Below are 17,233 nucleotides of genomic sequence, written 5' to 3' on the forward strand. Positions count from 1 at the left end.
TGGAGCATAAAGGGTCTTTATAACGAGGAGTTTTGGTTGCAGAGCAACGGGAGGGAGCTGCTCATGTCACATATGTAATGCTGTGCCCTTCTGTCCTGTCTGGTGCAAAGAAGCCCCTTCACAAGGAGCCTGACGCTTCCCTGCCATTTTGACCTCTGACCAGACTGGCAGCCATGAGAGGTTAGGCAGAGCAGAACTGATGGTCTTCCTTCTCGACTTTTGCAACTCAAAGGAAAATAGAATGTAGCATAGAGTTTAAGTTTCTGCTTTCTTTTTTTCAACGTTTATTTATTATTGAGAGAGAGAGAGAGAGAGAGAGAGAGAGAGAGAGAGAGAGAAAATGCGAGCGGGGGAAGGGCAGAGAGAGAAGGAGACACAGAATCTGAAGCAGGCTCCAGGCTCCGAGCCGTCAGCACAGAGCCTGATGTGGGGCTCGAACCCACGAACTGTGAGATGATGGCCTGAGCCGAAGTCAGACACTCAACCACCCAGGCACCCCTAAATTTCTTTTTGTTAATGTATATTTATTTGGTTTTGAGAGAGAGAAAGACAGAGCATGAGTTGGGGAGGGGCAGACAGAGAGGGAGACACAGAATCCGAAGCAGGCTCCAGGCTCTGAGCTGTCAGCACAGAGCCCGACTCTGGGTTGGAACCCACGAACCGTGAGATCATGACCTGAGCCGAAGTCAGACGCTTAACCGACCGAGCCACCCAGGTGCCCTTCTTTTTTTTAATGTTTATTTATTTTTGAGAGAGAGAGAGAGTCAGGGAAGGGCAGAGAGGGAGAGGGAGGGGGAAAGAATCCTAACCAGGCTCCACACTTTCAGCGCAGGGCCCAATGTGGGGCTCGAGCTCACGAACCATGAGATCATGATAGCTGAAATCAAGAGTCGGAGGCTCAATCGACCGAGCCAGCCAGGCGCCCTCTGGGTCACTCACGTCCTTAAAGGCTCTTATAGTATTCCATTGACGTACCTAACCAGGATATTTGTAATTTGGGGGTATCGTAGATAACACTGCTTTGAACGTCCACGTGCACACATGTTAGCTCGCTTGCTGAGTTATCTCCTTAGAATAAATACCAGGCATCCGGGCTTCCTGGGTTCAGGATTATGCTCACTGGTACAGATTGCTGCGTGCTGGGGAAAGACTTTACATGTACAGTGAACTTCCCTCTTTGGGCTTTCCCCATGTTGCCTCTTAGTTTGTTGCTCAGATTATACTTATCACATATGTGAACATATGTTCACTACTGCAGCATATGCTTCTGAAAGAGATTGAGCATTCGACTTCGGCTCAGGTCATGATCTCAAGGTTCGTGAGTTCGAGCCCTGCATCGGGACGGCTCGCTGCGTCAGTGCAGAGCCTGCTTCGGATCCTCTGTCCCCCTCTCTCTTTGCCCCTCCCCTGCTGGCTCTCTCTCTCTCAAAAATAAACAAACATTTAAAAAAAGACATTGAGGGGCACCTGCGTGGCTCCGTCGGTTAAGCGTCAGACTTCGGCTCAGGTCACGATCTCCTAGTTTGTGGGCTCGAATCCCACGTCGGGCTCTGTGCTGACAGCTCAGAGCCTGAAGCCTGCTTCAGTTTCTGCCTCTCTCTCTGCCCCTCCCCTGCTCACACTGTGTCTCTCAAAAAAAAAAAAAATGAACATTCTAAAAAAATTTTTTTTAAATAAATTTAAAAAAGATTGAGCAAATACAGCATAAAAGTATTTAAGAGTCTGCTACGGAATTTTGTGTAAAATTTCCTGCACCGTATCAAAGAAGTCCTTTGAAGCCAATGATGTATTTACTGTATTACTTCCCCATTGCTCAGCTTGTATGTTCAAGGCATGGAGTTGTAATTGTGGTCGTGGGCATCATCCCACCTGTAATCTAGGTCAGGAAGAAAAGCAGCAGGTTTTTTTTTTTTTTTTTTTTTTTTTTTCAATATCTCTGGTATGCCAGAATTTTCCATTGGGGTCTCATGCAATCATCACAGTCTTGTGAAATAGTATCATTACTGCTGTTGGGGAGGTGAGGGAAGGACAGATCGGGAGGGTGAAGTAAGCTGGCCACCATAACGTGGTCACAGAGTGGGGAAGGCAGGCTCGACAATGTCTGGAACAACGTAAGTAAGGGCTGCGGCCTCTAACGCAGTGGTAGGAGACGCATTCGGAACGCAAGGAGGGTTCAGGGGTCGGGAGTTAACGGAGAGGGGACTGCGCGGAAGATGTGGGGCTTGACAGAAACCTCAGGAATATGTGAGAGGTGAGAAGGGGACAGCGATGGGCAGTGGCCCTAAATGGCTTGATCGTCTTGCACCCTTTTCAGGTCAGCTGATGATGATACCAAGAGGCGGTCATTTACTCCAATTAGTTGAACATTCTATTTTGGAGAAGTTCCCCCCCCCCCCCCGACTTCTTCCCATTTACGACTAGGAAGCCGTGCTGTGTCAGAGAGAGACTGGATATTAGCAGATCGGAGCCCAAATCCCAGCTTGTTGGTTCTTGAGCAGTAACAACAAGTCTTGGTGCCATTGTGTTTCTCTTGCTCCTTTACGGAGTCCCTTATTTTCACCACACCCCAGCAAAGTAGGTGGGTACTGTGACCATACCCATTTTACAGATGAGCACACTGAGGCACAGAGCCCTCCAGGAGTAGCTTGCCCAAAGTCCCAGAACTTAGAAGATGAAGGACAGGACCCGAAACTGGCTCTGGCCAGTTTCAGAGGCCAGGTTTTTACCCCTGTACAGTACTGCTTCCGTGTCACCCTAGAAAGAGGGAAACTACCCAGTTCCCCAGGCATTTCCAGAAAGGACTTTCGGGCAGCTCCGTCCCTTCCAGCAGGGCTATTCAGATGGCAGCATTATCTATAGGAAGAGGCAGCTCCCAGGGTTTGGTGGACGGTGGGTGTTTGGGGGCCATTCTAGGCCCTCCATTGCCATCTGTTCATTGGAGTCTTTCTCTCCAGTGGCTTCCCTGAGGACCAACAGGGTGACCACAGGAGAAGGAAGGAGTTGGATCCATCGAGTAGTTCTGCCTCCCTGACATCAAACAGTCACTATGACCAGTCCCTTTATTCTCAGTTGCCTGGCACTTTCTTCCCAGATGCCCTGACAGAGCTCGGCCCCCCGTGTCTCCCAAGGTCAGACCTGATTTACTTTGGATTGGGGTTGTGGGGGAGATGCTGACTCGTGGGGGCCTGCCTCCCTGTGGCTGTGTGGGCTCCCCCCCTGGCGGGGGGAGCAGTTGTTGGGCTGGGGAAAGGGTACAGACTCCCCCCTCCCCCAAAGCCTTGCCGTGCTATGGGGTATGTAAGTGCCGGGCGCTGGGATGGGGGGACTTGACCCATTCTTTAGAGGGAGAGGGGCACTGAAGTGGGTTAGAATTACCCTGGGGCTGGGGGCAGGCACACCCATGCCTCCTTGGTGGGAAAGGATGGCTGGGCCAGAGGCCTTGTCTACAAGGGCCAGACTCGCAGCCCATATGGCATTCCCGGGCACTCTCTGGCTACCCTTCTGTGTTCTGGGGACAGGGAGAGGGCACCTCGCTCCCTGAAAGCACCTTGCTCCTCGCCACTGTCAGAGTTTTCCAAATTCTAATACTCCTTGCTGGCATCCGTGTGGGAAGATGCTCAGCGTCCTGGGAAAGGAGAATAGCAGGTGCTCAGTGAACGTTAGCTGTCACAATAACCAGTATTGCTCTTCTCATCCGGCCTCGTTGTGTGAGATGTTGGATGCGTGCGCTCCAGGGCTGAGGCAGCATAGCCTGGGCTATATGTATAGTCTGGAAGCCGTGGTTGCCAGGCTCCTCTGCCCACTCACCGCATGCGCTTGGATAAGCCTCGTTTTTTCCCCTCTGTAAAATGGGTATATCGTAGTGCCTGCATTCAAGGGTTTTTCTGAAGACTAAGGGATATAACGCACAAAAACCATCCAGGACAGCTAGGTGACAACCGGGAAGAGTGAGACTGCACTCATGTGCTGTTGAGCATGCGTTCTGCAAGGTCAGCAGGGGCTAGCTGCCAGGCGCCTCTCCACGCCCGAGCAGCATGTTCCTGGGAGTACCAGAGATCCAGGGGCGCCTGGGTGGCTCAGTTGGTTAAGCGTCTGACTCTGGTTTCGGCTCAGGTCGTGATCTCAACGGTTCGTGTGTTCAAGCCCAGCTTCGGTCTCTGTGCTGACAGTGCGGAGCCTGCTTGGGATTCTCTCTCTGCCCCTCCCCTGCTCATGCTCTCCCTTTCAAAATAAATTAAAAAAAAAAAAAAGAAACCAAGTTCTGTGACCTTGCAGTGCTTTGGGCCACTTTAGTAGTGACTGGGTACCTAACGTGCAGTACATGGAAACCATACAGGAAATCTTTGGAATAGCTATTACCATTCTCGGCCCCATTTCGCAGATGAGAAACCCGAGGCATAGACACAGGACCAGACTTGCCTAAACCTATAAATGGTGGAGCCAGAATTTCAACCCAGGAAATTTGACTCCCAAGCAGTTTTTAACCACTTCCTTCCCTGCTCGAGGCTTGGGAATTCAAAGGTGAATCTGCCGTTCTTAGGGTCCTTACAAGTTGTTGGATTTGCGGGGGAATGACTGGGGGTCTTACACTGAGTTTTCTCCTCTTTCCTGTATGCTGTAGAGTGTTCTCTCCAGAGCAGATGAGATAATGTGTCTGAAATGTTTTGAAAACTGGAACGCATGATCTTAACACAGTTGGTAATATACCAAGTAGCAAAATAAAACTTGGTAGAGTCCCAATGATGGCTTTTTCCATTTGAATTCATTTGCGCAGCGCTCCTTGGAACAACAGACATAACCAACTAACAGGCTGTTTGGCAGATAATGTATTTGGAAGGAGCTGAGCTGGACAGCGGGTGACATGGTCGTTTCACACGTATTCATAGGAAACGTAAGGGGCGCCTGGGTGGCTCAGTTGAGCCTCTGACTTCAGCTCAGGTCACGATCTCACGGTCCGTGAGTCTAAGCCCCGCATCGGGCTCTGTGCTGGCAGCGCGGAGCCTGTTTGGAATTTTCACTCCCTCTCTCTCCCTCTCCCCCACTTGTGCCCTCTCTCTCTCTCAAAATAAATAAACATTAAAAAAATTTTTTTAAATAGAAAATCTGTTTTGAAAGAAGCATTGGGAGTTTTAGAAACTGTATGAAAGGAAACGCTGTCTATTTTCAGGGTCCTGGACACGACCCTGTGTTGGATGTCAACATGCTATGCTAAACACACTACTAGGAACCATTAGCCACGCAACTATATGTATGAAGTTACATAAAAACATCTAATGGAAGCCATTTTTTTTTCCCCAGGGAATTTTCTCGGTGACGAATCCACATCCTGAAATTTTTCTAGTTGCGAGAATTGAAAAGGTGCTCCAGGGAAACATTACACACTGTGCAGAACCCTACATCAAAAATTCAGACCCAGCAAAGGTATTTAGAAAGATCGTTTGCGAGCGTTTCAGCCTAATGTAAAAATTGCGTTTTACTGGTGTTTTTAACGGTATTGTTAATGAACCCTCAAGAAAACCTCATTCTCTCAGTACACGGTATATTCTGGAAATACTTTATGCTATGTGAGTATGCATGCTAAGCTTGAACGTGACTTTTGTCCGTTTTATGTTCTGTTTACTTGACAGTCTGATTTCTGGTTGCTTATCAAAGTAAGAGCTAAAGGCTTTTAGGCGACATCTGTTCATTGACGCCGTATCCTTGGCGATAGCTGTTCTTTATTTCCAGCTCTCACATACAGCCCTAGAATGTCAGAGCTGGGAAGTCCGGCCCCGCAGTTCCCAAATGCCGGTCTGCACTGAAAGTTCCTCCTGTCTGTGATACGAAAAGAAAGACAGGGGAAGGAGTTCAACGCAGGAAGCTGAATGTATTCAGTTCGAGGGGCTGCCCTTTATTCCGAGATTTTTGTTCTTCCTACGTTTGAAACATCACACCGATGAGTCTTTTCGTGAAATGTTGGCATTTTAAATGGTAGCGATGGTTTTTACTGCTGGGTGTCTTCGGATGGCATGTAATCATCCAAATGTCTGGATCACGAAATCCGCACTTTGGCAATCGGCGACGTGGTCCTTTCCCCTCATTTTATAAATGAGAAGACGGAGGCCCAGAGAGGGGAAGCGTTCATGGCACAGCTCATTAGCTGTGCTAATTTGTGTGTTTGGGGGTTGGGGGGGGAGTCTCCAGGTCGTAGATAAAGGCCTGCTAGCATTTCGCATCCCAAGGGATAAGCATCCAGCCAGCATTTCACAGCCTGTTGAGACTCTATGGGCCGTTAATCTTTTGTCATCTCCTAGTGCCTGCGCAAACAGCAGCTCCTTGCCTAACTAAACTAATTGCATTGACTCTTGGTCACTCGGCTTTTATCTTGGGAGTAGAAAGGTCAACTGTATTGAGAACAAACTTCTCCCAAGAATAATGAATGTCTGCCTGCTCGTGTGTGAAAGGAAACACACATTAGACCTGCTCAGAATTTCCCCACTATGGGTCTTTGGTACAAAACGTGCCTACATCTATTTCCATCCAATGAGAAAACACAAAACTTTTAAGAAAACGTTGGTCCTGGAAGGTGGGTAGCATTGTGACGCGTGTTGTGTCTTATTTGTAGCACCTTCCTTATCTCTTTGGCTGGACTTTGATGTTTTCCACCAGTAAGCGGGGGCGGGGGGGGGGGTGATTTTTCGCGGCGAGTCTCTGGTAGTTTCAACAAATATGAGCGTTTCTTCTTATTTCTGACCTTAGACGGCGCAGAAGGTGCACAGGACAGCAAAGCAAGTATGTAGCCGCCTGGGACAGTACAGAATGCCCTTTGCTTGGGCTGCCAGGTTTGTGCACATATAATCCTGACCTTTCTGTTCGCCCTCCTGTGTAAAGTTCAGGGTTGTGGTCCTTGCCGGCGGCATTTAGCAGTTGGTCTCTGCCAACCCGGTTCTGTCTCGGGACGCTCATGGTGTGTCCTTCATCCGTCCGGGGCTGCGATGACAAATCATTGGAGACCGACAGTAGGCTTTAGCAACAAAACATTTCTCTCTCACGGTGCTGGAGGCTGGGAGTCTGAGATTAAGGTGCCAGCACAGCCAGGTTCTGGTGAGCAAAGCACCTTGCAGGTTGCGGACAGCCGACTTCTCCTTTGTCTTGCCGTAGCGGAAAGGAAGCGAGCTTGCTTTCTGGCCTTTTCTAAGGGTGCTAATCCCATTCACGAGGGCTCCGCCCTCGGACCTCATCACCTGCCCCGGGCCCCTCCTCCTAATACCCATCACCTTGGGCTTTCGGTTTCCACCATGGGAACTTGGGCGGGAGGGCGCAAACGTGAAATCCATAACAGGATATACGAACTCTTTCTCTTAAAATTCGCCGTGCATTCAAGACCCTCTCATTTCTTCATATGTCCGTGCCTCAGGGAAATCTTCTTTGGCTGGGGTTCCTGAGCTGACGGACCCCACTTAATTTTATTGCATTTCAAAGCAGAACTTATTTGCTAAACTAAGGGAATTGTTTGCCCCAGAAAACCAGCAATTGTAGGGAATTTTGTACGGCGTGCCCACTATTTCACAGTTGGCTAGGTTTAGGCTTCGAAAAGCTATCCTGGGGTATTTCTGGAAAACGTACTAAAAATCAGAAGGCAAGAGAATGCGGTTAAGTGCAAGTGTGTAATTAATGAATCGACTTGCTTTTCTGGCCCTTCACGGGTAGTGTATCTGAAAGCATGTTATCTATACCTTCTGTCGTATGGTAGGTCACATTAGTTTTCCCCCCACATCTTCCAAGTCTGCGTACAGTGACGACTTCACATGTGTTTGTTGCTTATCCCCCCTTTGAAATACAAGTTCACTGGCTTGTTTGAGGTACAGCCTGTACAGCTCCCTGGAACTTCTGGGGGAAGGGAAGGGCACCGTGTTCTGAATAATTCAATCAATTATGTTCAGTGGGTGTTGGGAAGTAGCAGAAGGGTAGGAGATTCTAAGTTAATTAACCCTTCTGTCGCTATTTATAATCGCTTCATTTTGGGGAAGGTTTCAAAATGTTTTGCGTGTCGGTAGACGAAAAGGCACATGGTCCTTGCTTCGCAGACTGGTGAAGAGAAAATGACAGCCAAGGTTAGGTGAATGGCGAAGAGGAGCAGAGGTTGTGGGTCTATTTAGGCATTATAGAAGGTGAAGCATGGCTTGTAAATCTGCACGTCCTTAGTGGTGCTGCAGCCGAGAAGTCACTTGCTGCCGTGGTTAGTATTTATAGTTAGGCGTTAACCCTGCACAAGACAGTGGTCTAAGTGCTTAACGTGCACCTTTCTAAGAGGGGGGTACTGTTATTCCTACCCTGGAGATGAGGAAATTCAGGCATAGAACTAAAAACAAACAAACAAAAAAAACCCCCCAAAAAACCCTTGGAGCACCTGGATGGCTCATGCGGTTAAGCGTCCGACTTCGGCTCGGGTCGTGATCTCGCGGTCCGTGAGTTTGAACCCCGCGTCGGGCTCTGTGCTGACGGCTCGGAGCCTGGAACCTGCTTCGGATTCTGCGTCTCCCTCTCTCTCAGCTCCTTCCCCTGTTCACACTGTGTCTCTCTCTCCCTCTCAAAAATAAATAAGGATTTAAAAAAAAAATTACCGAAAAATCCTTGTCCGGCTTCCCATAGCATGTAGCAGAGTAGGACTCAGCACCCACGGCCCGTGACCTCTGCCCACTCCGGCTGTTTGATGCCGTTTTGTCAGGAGGAAAATTAATTCAAAAGTCTTTAAAGTTGGGAGCTCTGATCCCCAGTTGTGATGAGGAATGACCCTCTTTTTTCCTTCTGGAATTGTTTTGCTTGTCAACAGCAGCAAAAACTCACTCTAAAGGCTTGCCTGGGATATTTTAACAATATATGATAAAGCCCTGTTTACTGAAAATAAAGGAGGTATGCTTAGAAGTAGGAACAGTAGTTCATGCCTAGAACCGAATCTTCAGAGGCTCTGCCAAGGGGAATTATGTTTCTGGTTAGGGCTGCTTCAGTCGGGCTGGGTGCTTGTACATTACTTTTCATTTTAGTAGTAAGTCACTGCTTACAAACGGGAGAAAGGGAAGAGGCAGGGAATAATCCAAATCCATATCGGAAACTCTATAGACCTTTTGTAAACTTTGTAAATAGATCTTAAAGATCTAGTTTTTTTTAAAAAAAATGTTTATTTATTTTAAGAGCGAGAGCATGAGCCTGGGGGGGGGGCGGCGGGGAGTGGGGAGCAGAGAGTGAGGGAGAGCGAGGGAGACAGGGCATTGCAAGCAGGCTCCAGGCTGAGCTGTCAGCACAGAGCCCGATGAGGGGCTTGAACTCACGAACCGGGAGATCATGACCTGAACTGAAATCAAGAGTCAGATGCCTAACAGAGGTGCCCCAAAGATCGAATTTAACGGTCCTCAACTTTGAGATACTCTTTACCTTTGATTCCAAGGCACACATTTTATATATCCGACTTGATGAATTTTCACACATGTTTACCGTCCTGTAACTACCGCTCCAACCAAGGTCTAGAACGTGTCCATCACTTCAGAAAGTTTCCTCACACCCCTGTCCGGTCTGTCATCCCACTCCCACCAGTCAGCCATCGACCGATGGTTATCACTACTGAGGGCTTTTTTTCTACTCGAGACCTTCATGCAAACGGAGTCGTGCAGGATGTACTCTTGCGTTTGGTTTCTTGTATGAATACCCCACCGTTTAGCCATTCGCTTGTGGATGACTCTCTGGGCCGTTTCCTTTTGGGGCTATAACAAACACATCTGCTCTGAACATTCATGCACCATGCGGAAATATGCCCAGAGTAGCGGCATGGCAGGATCAGAGGGCAGGTGTGTGCTCAACTTCATGAGAAATGGCCGAGTGAGTTTCCGAAGTCGTTTTACCATTTTGTACACATACCAGCATTAAGTGTGTCTTCGTTTCTCAGTACTTCAGAATTAAAAAAAAAAAAAAAATTCTTCTGCTGTTTCAGACCCATTTTCAAAGATACTCAAGGTTCTCTGGATCTGGATGGGAGGTTTTCTCCTTTGTATAAACAAGACAGTAGCAAGCTTTCAAATGAAGACATTCTCAAGTTACTCTCAGAATACAAGAAGTAAGTGTGTTATTGTAGTAAATCAATACAATAGATGGATTATAATTTCTTAAAGTGGTAAATGTGAGTCATATATGGGAGAAGCTGAATGCTTTGGAGCATTTTTGCATTTGGAAGCATTTGGAAGTTTGCATATAGGGCAACCGGTGCATTCCGTAATCATAGATTTTAAGTATAAAATATTCTCATTTGACCCCTAGGCCGGAGAAGACCAAATTGCAGATTATTCCTGGGCAGCTAAACGTCACGGTAGAATGTGTTCCTGTGGATTTATCAAGTAAGAATTCACATGTTACAAATAAACCTTAAAGGGCTATGTTTGAATCTCAGGGTTTTTGTCTTTTCAATATATTTCTTAAGGTTTACGTGGTGTATTAAGTTCCTGGGGCTGCTGTAAGAAAAAACTACAAACTGGGTGGCTTAAGACGACAGATTTATTCTCTCCAGGTTCTGGAGGCTAGATGTCAAAGTCAAGGCATCAGCAGGGCTGTGTTCCCCCTGAATGCTCTAAGGAAGAATCACCAGTCAGGTGTAGGGCCTGCCCTAATTCAGTATGCCCTCATCTCAACTAATGACATCTGCAGAGACCCTATTTCCAAATAAAGTCACATTCTGAGGTTCTGGTGGCCATGAATTTTGGGAGGGACACTAGTCCATCCAGTACACATAGTGGACAGTTAACAGATTTGGAAGAGGATGAAGTTGATTTTGTCAGATGCAGTTTCATATATAATATATAATGTTGTGAGTATTCCCTAGTCAGTTTCTGTTCTGTGCCTTGGATAAGTGTCCCCAACGAAGGGATCCAAAAGGAGGAGAGTTTCTTTTCCTCTCTAAGGCCAGCAATTTCAGATCTCGGGAGAAAAATGGACAGAAGACAGAAAAGGCACTTGGTAAGAAATAAAATGGAGTGGCTAATAAGAACTGGGAAAATGTTCAAATCTTAGGACTAATGCCCCGAATGCAAATGAAAATTACAAGATGCTTTTGCTCCTCTGTCAAATTTACGAGAATATTTAACGTGAGACTATCTAATGCTGGCTAGGTGTTAGCCAGGCGCCCTCACCTACCGTGAGGAGGACTACAGTGTGCAGGAGTACAGGAGGCAATCGACATTCACCAATGTCCGTAACTAAGGCATTTTGATTCTGAGCTGCTATCTATCCATTCATTCACTGGATCAGCATTTATTGAATAAACACTTATTGCATAGCTACAAGATGCCTTGCAATTATGGGGATTAAAGTCTAGAAGGAGTGACTGACACTAAGTAAGAAAACAAACGAGCGACTCGAATCTGTGATTGGGGCGGACTGCATTAGGAAGGGGGGCCAACAGGGGCCTTCCTTGGGCTCTGGAACTGAAAACATAAACCACTGTAGTCTTAGGTGTTCTTTTCCATGTTGTTTATATTGGAGGGAAATTGGAAACAACCTAAGAGTCCAGCACTGTCAGTGTGGTTAAGGCAGTTACGGTCCACCTATACCGGGAGACTTTATGTAGCCCAGACAAATGATGTTTATAAAGAACTCACTGGACAAAACGGTACATCAAATGCTAAAAATATCCCAGGGTAAAGTTCTGTATATACAGTAGGATTTTTTGTATTATTATACAGAACATGCATGGAAAGGAGACTAGAAGAAAATACGCCAAAATACTAACAGTAGTTATCTTGGGATAGTAGAGTGGTCACTTGTTTCTGTGTGCCTTTCTTCTGTATCTCCAGAGAGTCTGTTGTAAGTATCACAGTAATGAGAGGAAACCATACCCTCATCATCTATGACTCTTCCTGGGTCTCCCTGCTCTGTCAATACCTCTGTGCAGCAAGGAGAAACCATCTTAGGGCTCCGTCAGTATATGAATCCCCTCTATGCCGATGGCTACTTCAATTTTTGTTTAAACGTTTATTTTTGAGAGAGAGAGAGAGAGAGAGAGAGAGAGCGAGCGAGCGCATGAGCAGGGAAGGGGCAGAGAGAGAGGGAGACACAGAATCCGAAGCAGGCTCCAGGCTCCGAGCTGTCAGCACAGAGCCCGACGTGGGGCTCGAACTCACGAACCGCGAGATCATGACCTGAGCCACAGCTGGATGCCTAACGTATTGAGCCACCCGGGTGCCCCGTGATGGCTACTTCAGTAACCCAGGCTGCCGCCCTTTTCTGAGCCTTTGTGTATTTCACCTTCGGGAGTGTTGAATTTATCACTGGTAGCACATCCCAAGATCTGTTGTTTCCAAAGGCCTCCGTTATTTCCTGGGTGAAAATTGCACCTGCACCAAGTTTTTCAGAGTGACTATCCATGAGCTAATTGGAGACCTACATTTGCTGTTAGTTCCCCGATACCAATAAAAATTTGCAGTGAAAGCTAAATTGCAGCCATAGGAGGAGAAATGTAATGGATTTCTCTGCAGAGTTAAATTTGTCAAAATTATGATGTGTTATATTTGGCAAATCATTCCACATTGAGAAGGAACTAGCAATCCGTGTCTGGTTTGGATGGTTCCACTCAAATCAGGCCCAGGCTACGCCATCTTGTCCTTCTGGGTTCTTACAGTGGTTGTAGGACTTTCGTCAGCCGCTCAGAAATCTGTTAAATCGCTCTTTGGGAACACAGTCCACGTATATTTTTATCAATGCAGTAATGTGTCCGTCATCTCAGTTGTTTTCTCTTTGCCTCTTTTCTTTTTTTTTTTTTCCGATGTAGATTGCATTACTTCCTCATATGTGCCCCTGAAGCCTTTCGAAAAGAATTGTCAAAATATTACCGTGGAGGTCGAAGAGTTTGTTCCAGAAATGACAAAATATTGTTATCCGTTTACTGTTTATAAAAACCATCTGTATGTCTATCCCTTGCAATTAAAATATGATAGCCAGAAGACATTTGCCAAGGTAACGCAGCGTGAACTGTACATTTTGGAGTGTAACATGTTATTTACCGTTCTCTGGTTCCAGGACTCATTTTGAATGATTAATCCTTTCTAGGCGAGGAACATCGCAGTCTGTGTAGAGTTCCGGGATTCAGATGAAAGCGACGCTCGCGCTCTAAAGGTTTGTTCACGATCTTGATAAGCGTGCACTTTTAGGAATGAAAAAGACCATGGTACTTGGTGGCTAAGTTTAATTCGTTTAAGCGCCATAAGGAAAATGTGCTAACGTGACAAAAGTAGTATTGCCTTTTCTGCCCTCACACCTTGACTGCGAGGATTAAATATTAAGAAATAACAAAACGAGGTAGGAGCATATGTAGCTTTGAAAAACGGGGGAAGCTTCATATACCAGATTTTTGCCTTTGCTCCACTTTGATTTTTCATGGCTCTGATGTGCAATCACAAGGTCATTTTCTCCTATGACCTGACAGTTTATAATGGTATCATCAGGGGACTATAAACTCCTTTCTCCTTGAAACCTGAACAGTCTTTGAGCAAACAGAAGCACAGCATGAGTGCTTTGATCTGAGATAGGACTTCTTCTCTGTGACCGGCCAAATGGTGCCTCCGTATTATCTGACAGAGCAATCCTTAAATACCTACCACTTCATAGCGCCTTTATGTTTTCACTCTTTAGCACATTCATCAGAGGCCTGAGAGAGAAGTCTGAGAACATCTAGCCGTCACGAATTGTTTATCTGGCTCCCTGCTTCTCTAGCTTGAGCCTAAATCAGACAGATGGATGGCTAGGCTTCCACTCAACCCTCCTGGGGAAAGAGGCTGGAGGCCCCTAAGTCGTTGAATGTTTAATAACCCCTGCCTTTGAAAAGAGGTGGTTTTTGTTGTTCTTGTTTTTTGTTTTGTGCGTTTTTTTGTTTTTTTGTGGGTTTTTTGTTTTTGTGTCGTTCCTCCCCTGCCAACCCCCCCCCCCCGCCCCAGAAACCTAGGTTAAGAATTCGCTGGCTCAAATTAGGTATATTTTCTCTGATTTTCCCTTCACTGCAGATGAGAATAACTATTCCTTTTCTCCCCCATGCAATATCCTTTTGTACACTTCAAGATTCTTACCTTACCTCTCGGCAGTTCCTGCAAATCGCCTTCACAACCGTGTTTAAAGGAGAATTGGCTGGCCTAGAGGCTGGCTCTGAAGTGACAGGGTGAAGCAGTTAGGCCCTATGGAAGTGAAAAACTCACACCAGAAATGAAATTTGATCTTTGCATGGAACCATAGAAAGCCTCGCATTTATTTTATTGGTATAACAGAAAGCTGGTGACTTTTGAAATGTGGCTCATAAAGTGAGAGAACAGTGAGCTCGTCTGTAGCCTCATGTATCGGCTAGTGTGTGTGTGTGTGTGTGTGTGTGTGTGTGTTCGTTCTAACCCCTCACCTTGCCCACCACACAAGGAGCGTTCAGCAAATACTGCTAACTGGCTTAGGGGGAGCCTCTTCAGTTAAGATAGCAAGTAGCATCAGAGAACGTAAGCTTTCCAGATCTGGTTTCAGAGTGTTTCCTTTCCACACGATTAGCCATATTTGACTCCTTGCCATCGACGAATTTGGAAGTGCGTTTCTTTGATGGCCGGAAATCCGGAAGCACCCATGCAGCCAAGTTAGGTGATGTCTGGGGGTGATCGCTGGAGTGCGGGTAAATGATTCGGAGTTTACAAGTTCACGGTGAGAACTGAGTGGGCTTGGCCGTGGCCTTGTGCTCACAGATGCCTCTGACTGGATGTGGTTCCATTGCATTATGTTTAAAGACCTTCTCACCGAGATTGGTGACTCGGTTTCCTTCTTTTGCAGTGTATTTATGGAAAACCTGCAGGATCTGTTTTTACCACAAATGCTTACGCTGTTGTCTCCCATCACAACCAAAATCCAGAGTTCTATGATGAGGTAAGAATGCATTTTTCTGATGTTTATCAAACACGGTGGTGGCTCTTCTTTTTTTTCATTTCCATCATCTTATCTGCCGTTGCAATCCCTTGTCCTATGAAAATAGAAAGTGTCACACCAAGATGAAGGGCCACTGCCTGCTTGGTGCCCTTTGATGACAGTAGAAGATTTGCCCGCAAATTTGAAGGGACTCTGGTGCAAGGTAACGATGCAGGAAGCAAATGTGAGACTAGAGCTAGGATTGTGGCCCTAGCTTTGACAACAACTGGCTCCATGACCTTGAACAAGTCACTTCCCTTTTCTGAGTCTCCATTGCCTCAGCTTTATTTATTTATTTTTTTTCCAACGTTTATTTATTTTTGGGACAGAGAGAGACAGAGCATGAACGGGGGAGGGGCAGAGAGACAGGGAGACACAGAATCGGAAACAGGCTCCAGGCTCTGAGCCATCAGCCCAGAGCCCGACGCGGGGCTTGAACTCACGGACCGCGAGATCGTGACCTGGCTGAAGTCGGACGCTTAACCAACTGCGCCACCCAGGCGCCCCGTCCATTGCCTCAGCTTTAAAATAAGAAATTCAGGGGCACCTGGGTGGCTCAGTCGGGTAAGTGTATGACTCTTGATCTCGGCTCAGGTCATGGTCTTACGGTTCGTGGGTTCGAGCCCCGTCTCGGGCTCTGTGCTGACAGTGCGGAGCCTGGTTGGGATTCTGTCTCTCCCTCTCTCTGTCCCTCCTTTCTCTCTCTCAGAAGAAATAAATAAACTTACAAAAATAAAATAAGAAATTCAGAGCAGATTTTGTTCAAGGCCCTTCTAGATTTTTCTTCCTGTGGTTTTGCATGGGGTTGGGGGTGCAGCCTCTCTGTAAGTGAAAGGCTTTGGGAGACACAGCAACACTTGAGGGCCACCAGAATCCCGCTGGCTGCTCTAATGCCTCGGTACAGTGTAGACAGTGGGACCTATACCGTCTCCCAGGCTCTGTGCCCCGCTCCCCAGTCTACCTCTCCGGCCCTGTCTCTGTCTCTTTTCCTTCTCCACCTCTACACCTCTGTGTACCTCCCAGAGTCTCTCTTAGTGTCTCTGTCACAGCCTCTTCTAGTCGGCATGTCCCTGGCTTATCCAAATCTGCAGACTGGATTTGACTCCTACGTGTCTCCACGAACCTGGATACAGGCGGCGGCTTTGTGGGTTAGCCCCCCAGGGAGAGGGGAGGCCCGTATTTATGTGCAACAGACCATTAGATACCCAGATGGCGTGGACGCTGTGAATAGGCACGCTCTGGCGACATCTACCTATGACAGAAATCAGTTCTAACGCCAGAACCACGCCTTGCATGAATGATAATTCGGCCAGATGTCCCGCCCCGAGCTGTTTTAATTTGGCCCCCTCTGTAATCAACACCAGTCGCTGCAGAAAACTTGATCAGGTAGAAGTAATCCACGTTATTTTTAGGATGCCAGAAAGAAGCAGGCTTTTCAGGCATCCAGTCTGTCTTGACCAGGACCGGGAGAGGGAGAGGGACATTGCATGTGTTCTGTGCAGGTAAATGCACGTGCGTCAAATCAGTTAACCCGTAATTTGTCGCTGACATATTTCCAGGAGGCTTTGCACATATTTGGTTGGGTCCTGATTGGAAAATCACTTGAGGTTGGGGGCTTGTATTAAAGTCTTCATTTGAAAGGGCGCCTGGGTGGCTCAGTCGGTTGACCGTCTGACTCTTGATTTTGGCTCAGGTCACGATCCCAAGGTCATGGGATCGGACCCTACACTGAGCATGGAACTTGCTTAAGATGCTTTCTCCCTCTCACTCTCTGCCCCTCTCCCTCACTCATGGCTCTCTCTCTCTCTCTCTCTCTAAAAATAAAATAAATCTTAAGAAAAGAGTATTCATTTTTAGGATTAAATTCACGTGTCAAGGGTGACAATTTTTCTTTCTTTCTTTTTTTTTAAATTTATTTATAAGGGCACCTGGGTGGCTCAGTTGGTGAAGCCTCTGACTTCAGCTCAGGTTGTGATCTCATGGTTTGTGAGTTCAAGCCCCGTGTCAGGCTCTGTGCTGGCAGCTGGAGCCTGCTTCACATTCTGTGTCTCCCTGTCTCTCCCCTTCCCTACTCACACTGTGTCTCTCAAAAATGAATAAATGTTAAAAAAATAAAAGTAAAATTTATTTATTTAGAGAGAGACAGTGTGAGTGGGGGATGGGCAGAGAGAGAGAGAGAGAGAGAGAGAGAGACTGAGAATCCCAAACAGGCTCTGCCCTGTCAGTGCAGAGCCAGATGTGGGGCTCGGACCCACAAAACCATGAGACTGTGACCTGAGCCAAAAGC

The 17,233-nt window shown here is 46.9% G+C and overlaps 1 protein-coding gene across 5 annotated transcripts in view; it reads left to right on the plus strand.

Moving 5' to 3' along the window:
• The window catches only part of DOCK11 (dedicator of cytokinesis 11), a 195,112-nt gene that overhangs the window by 77,222 nt on the left and 100,657 nt on the right, over positions 1–17,233 (plus strand). For all 5 annotated transcript variants that reach the window (XM_027054306.2, XM_027054307.2, XM_053201592.1 and 2 more), the window contains exons 13-19: positions 5,299–5,421; positions 6,739–6,821; positions 9,965–10,087; positions 10,288–10,364; positions 12,791–12,975; positions 13,069–13,134; positions 14,815–14,907. In XM_027054306.2, coding sequence (XP_026910107.1) covers positions 5,299–5,421; positions 6,739–6,821; positions 9,965–10,087; positions 10,288–10,364; positions 12,791–12,975; positions 13,069–13,134; positions 14,815–14,907 — 750 coding nt within the window. The remainder of the gene's footprint in view (positions 1–5,298; positions 5,422–6,738; positions 6,822–9,964; positions 10,088–10,287; positions 10,365–12,790; positions 12,976–13,068; positions 13,135–14,814; positions 14,908–17,233) is intronic.

Source organism: Acinonyx jubatus, chromosome X (genome assembly GCF_027475565.1).
Source record: "Acinonyx jubatus isolate Ajub_Pintada_27869175 chromosome X, VMU_Ajub_asm_v1.0, whole genome shotgun sequence".
Lineage (NCBI taxonomy): Eukaryota > Metazoa > Chordata > Mammalia > Carnivora > Felidae > Acinonyx > Acinonyx jubatus.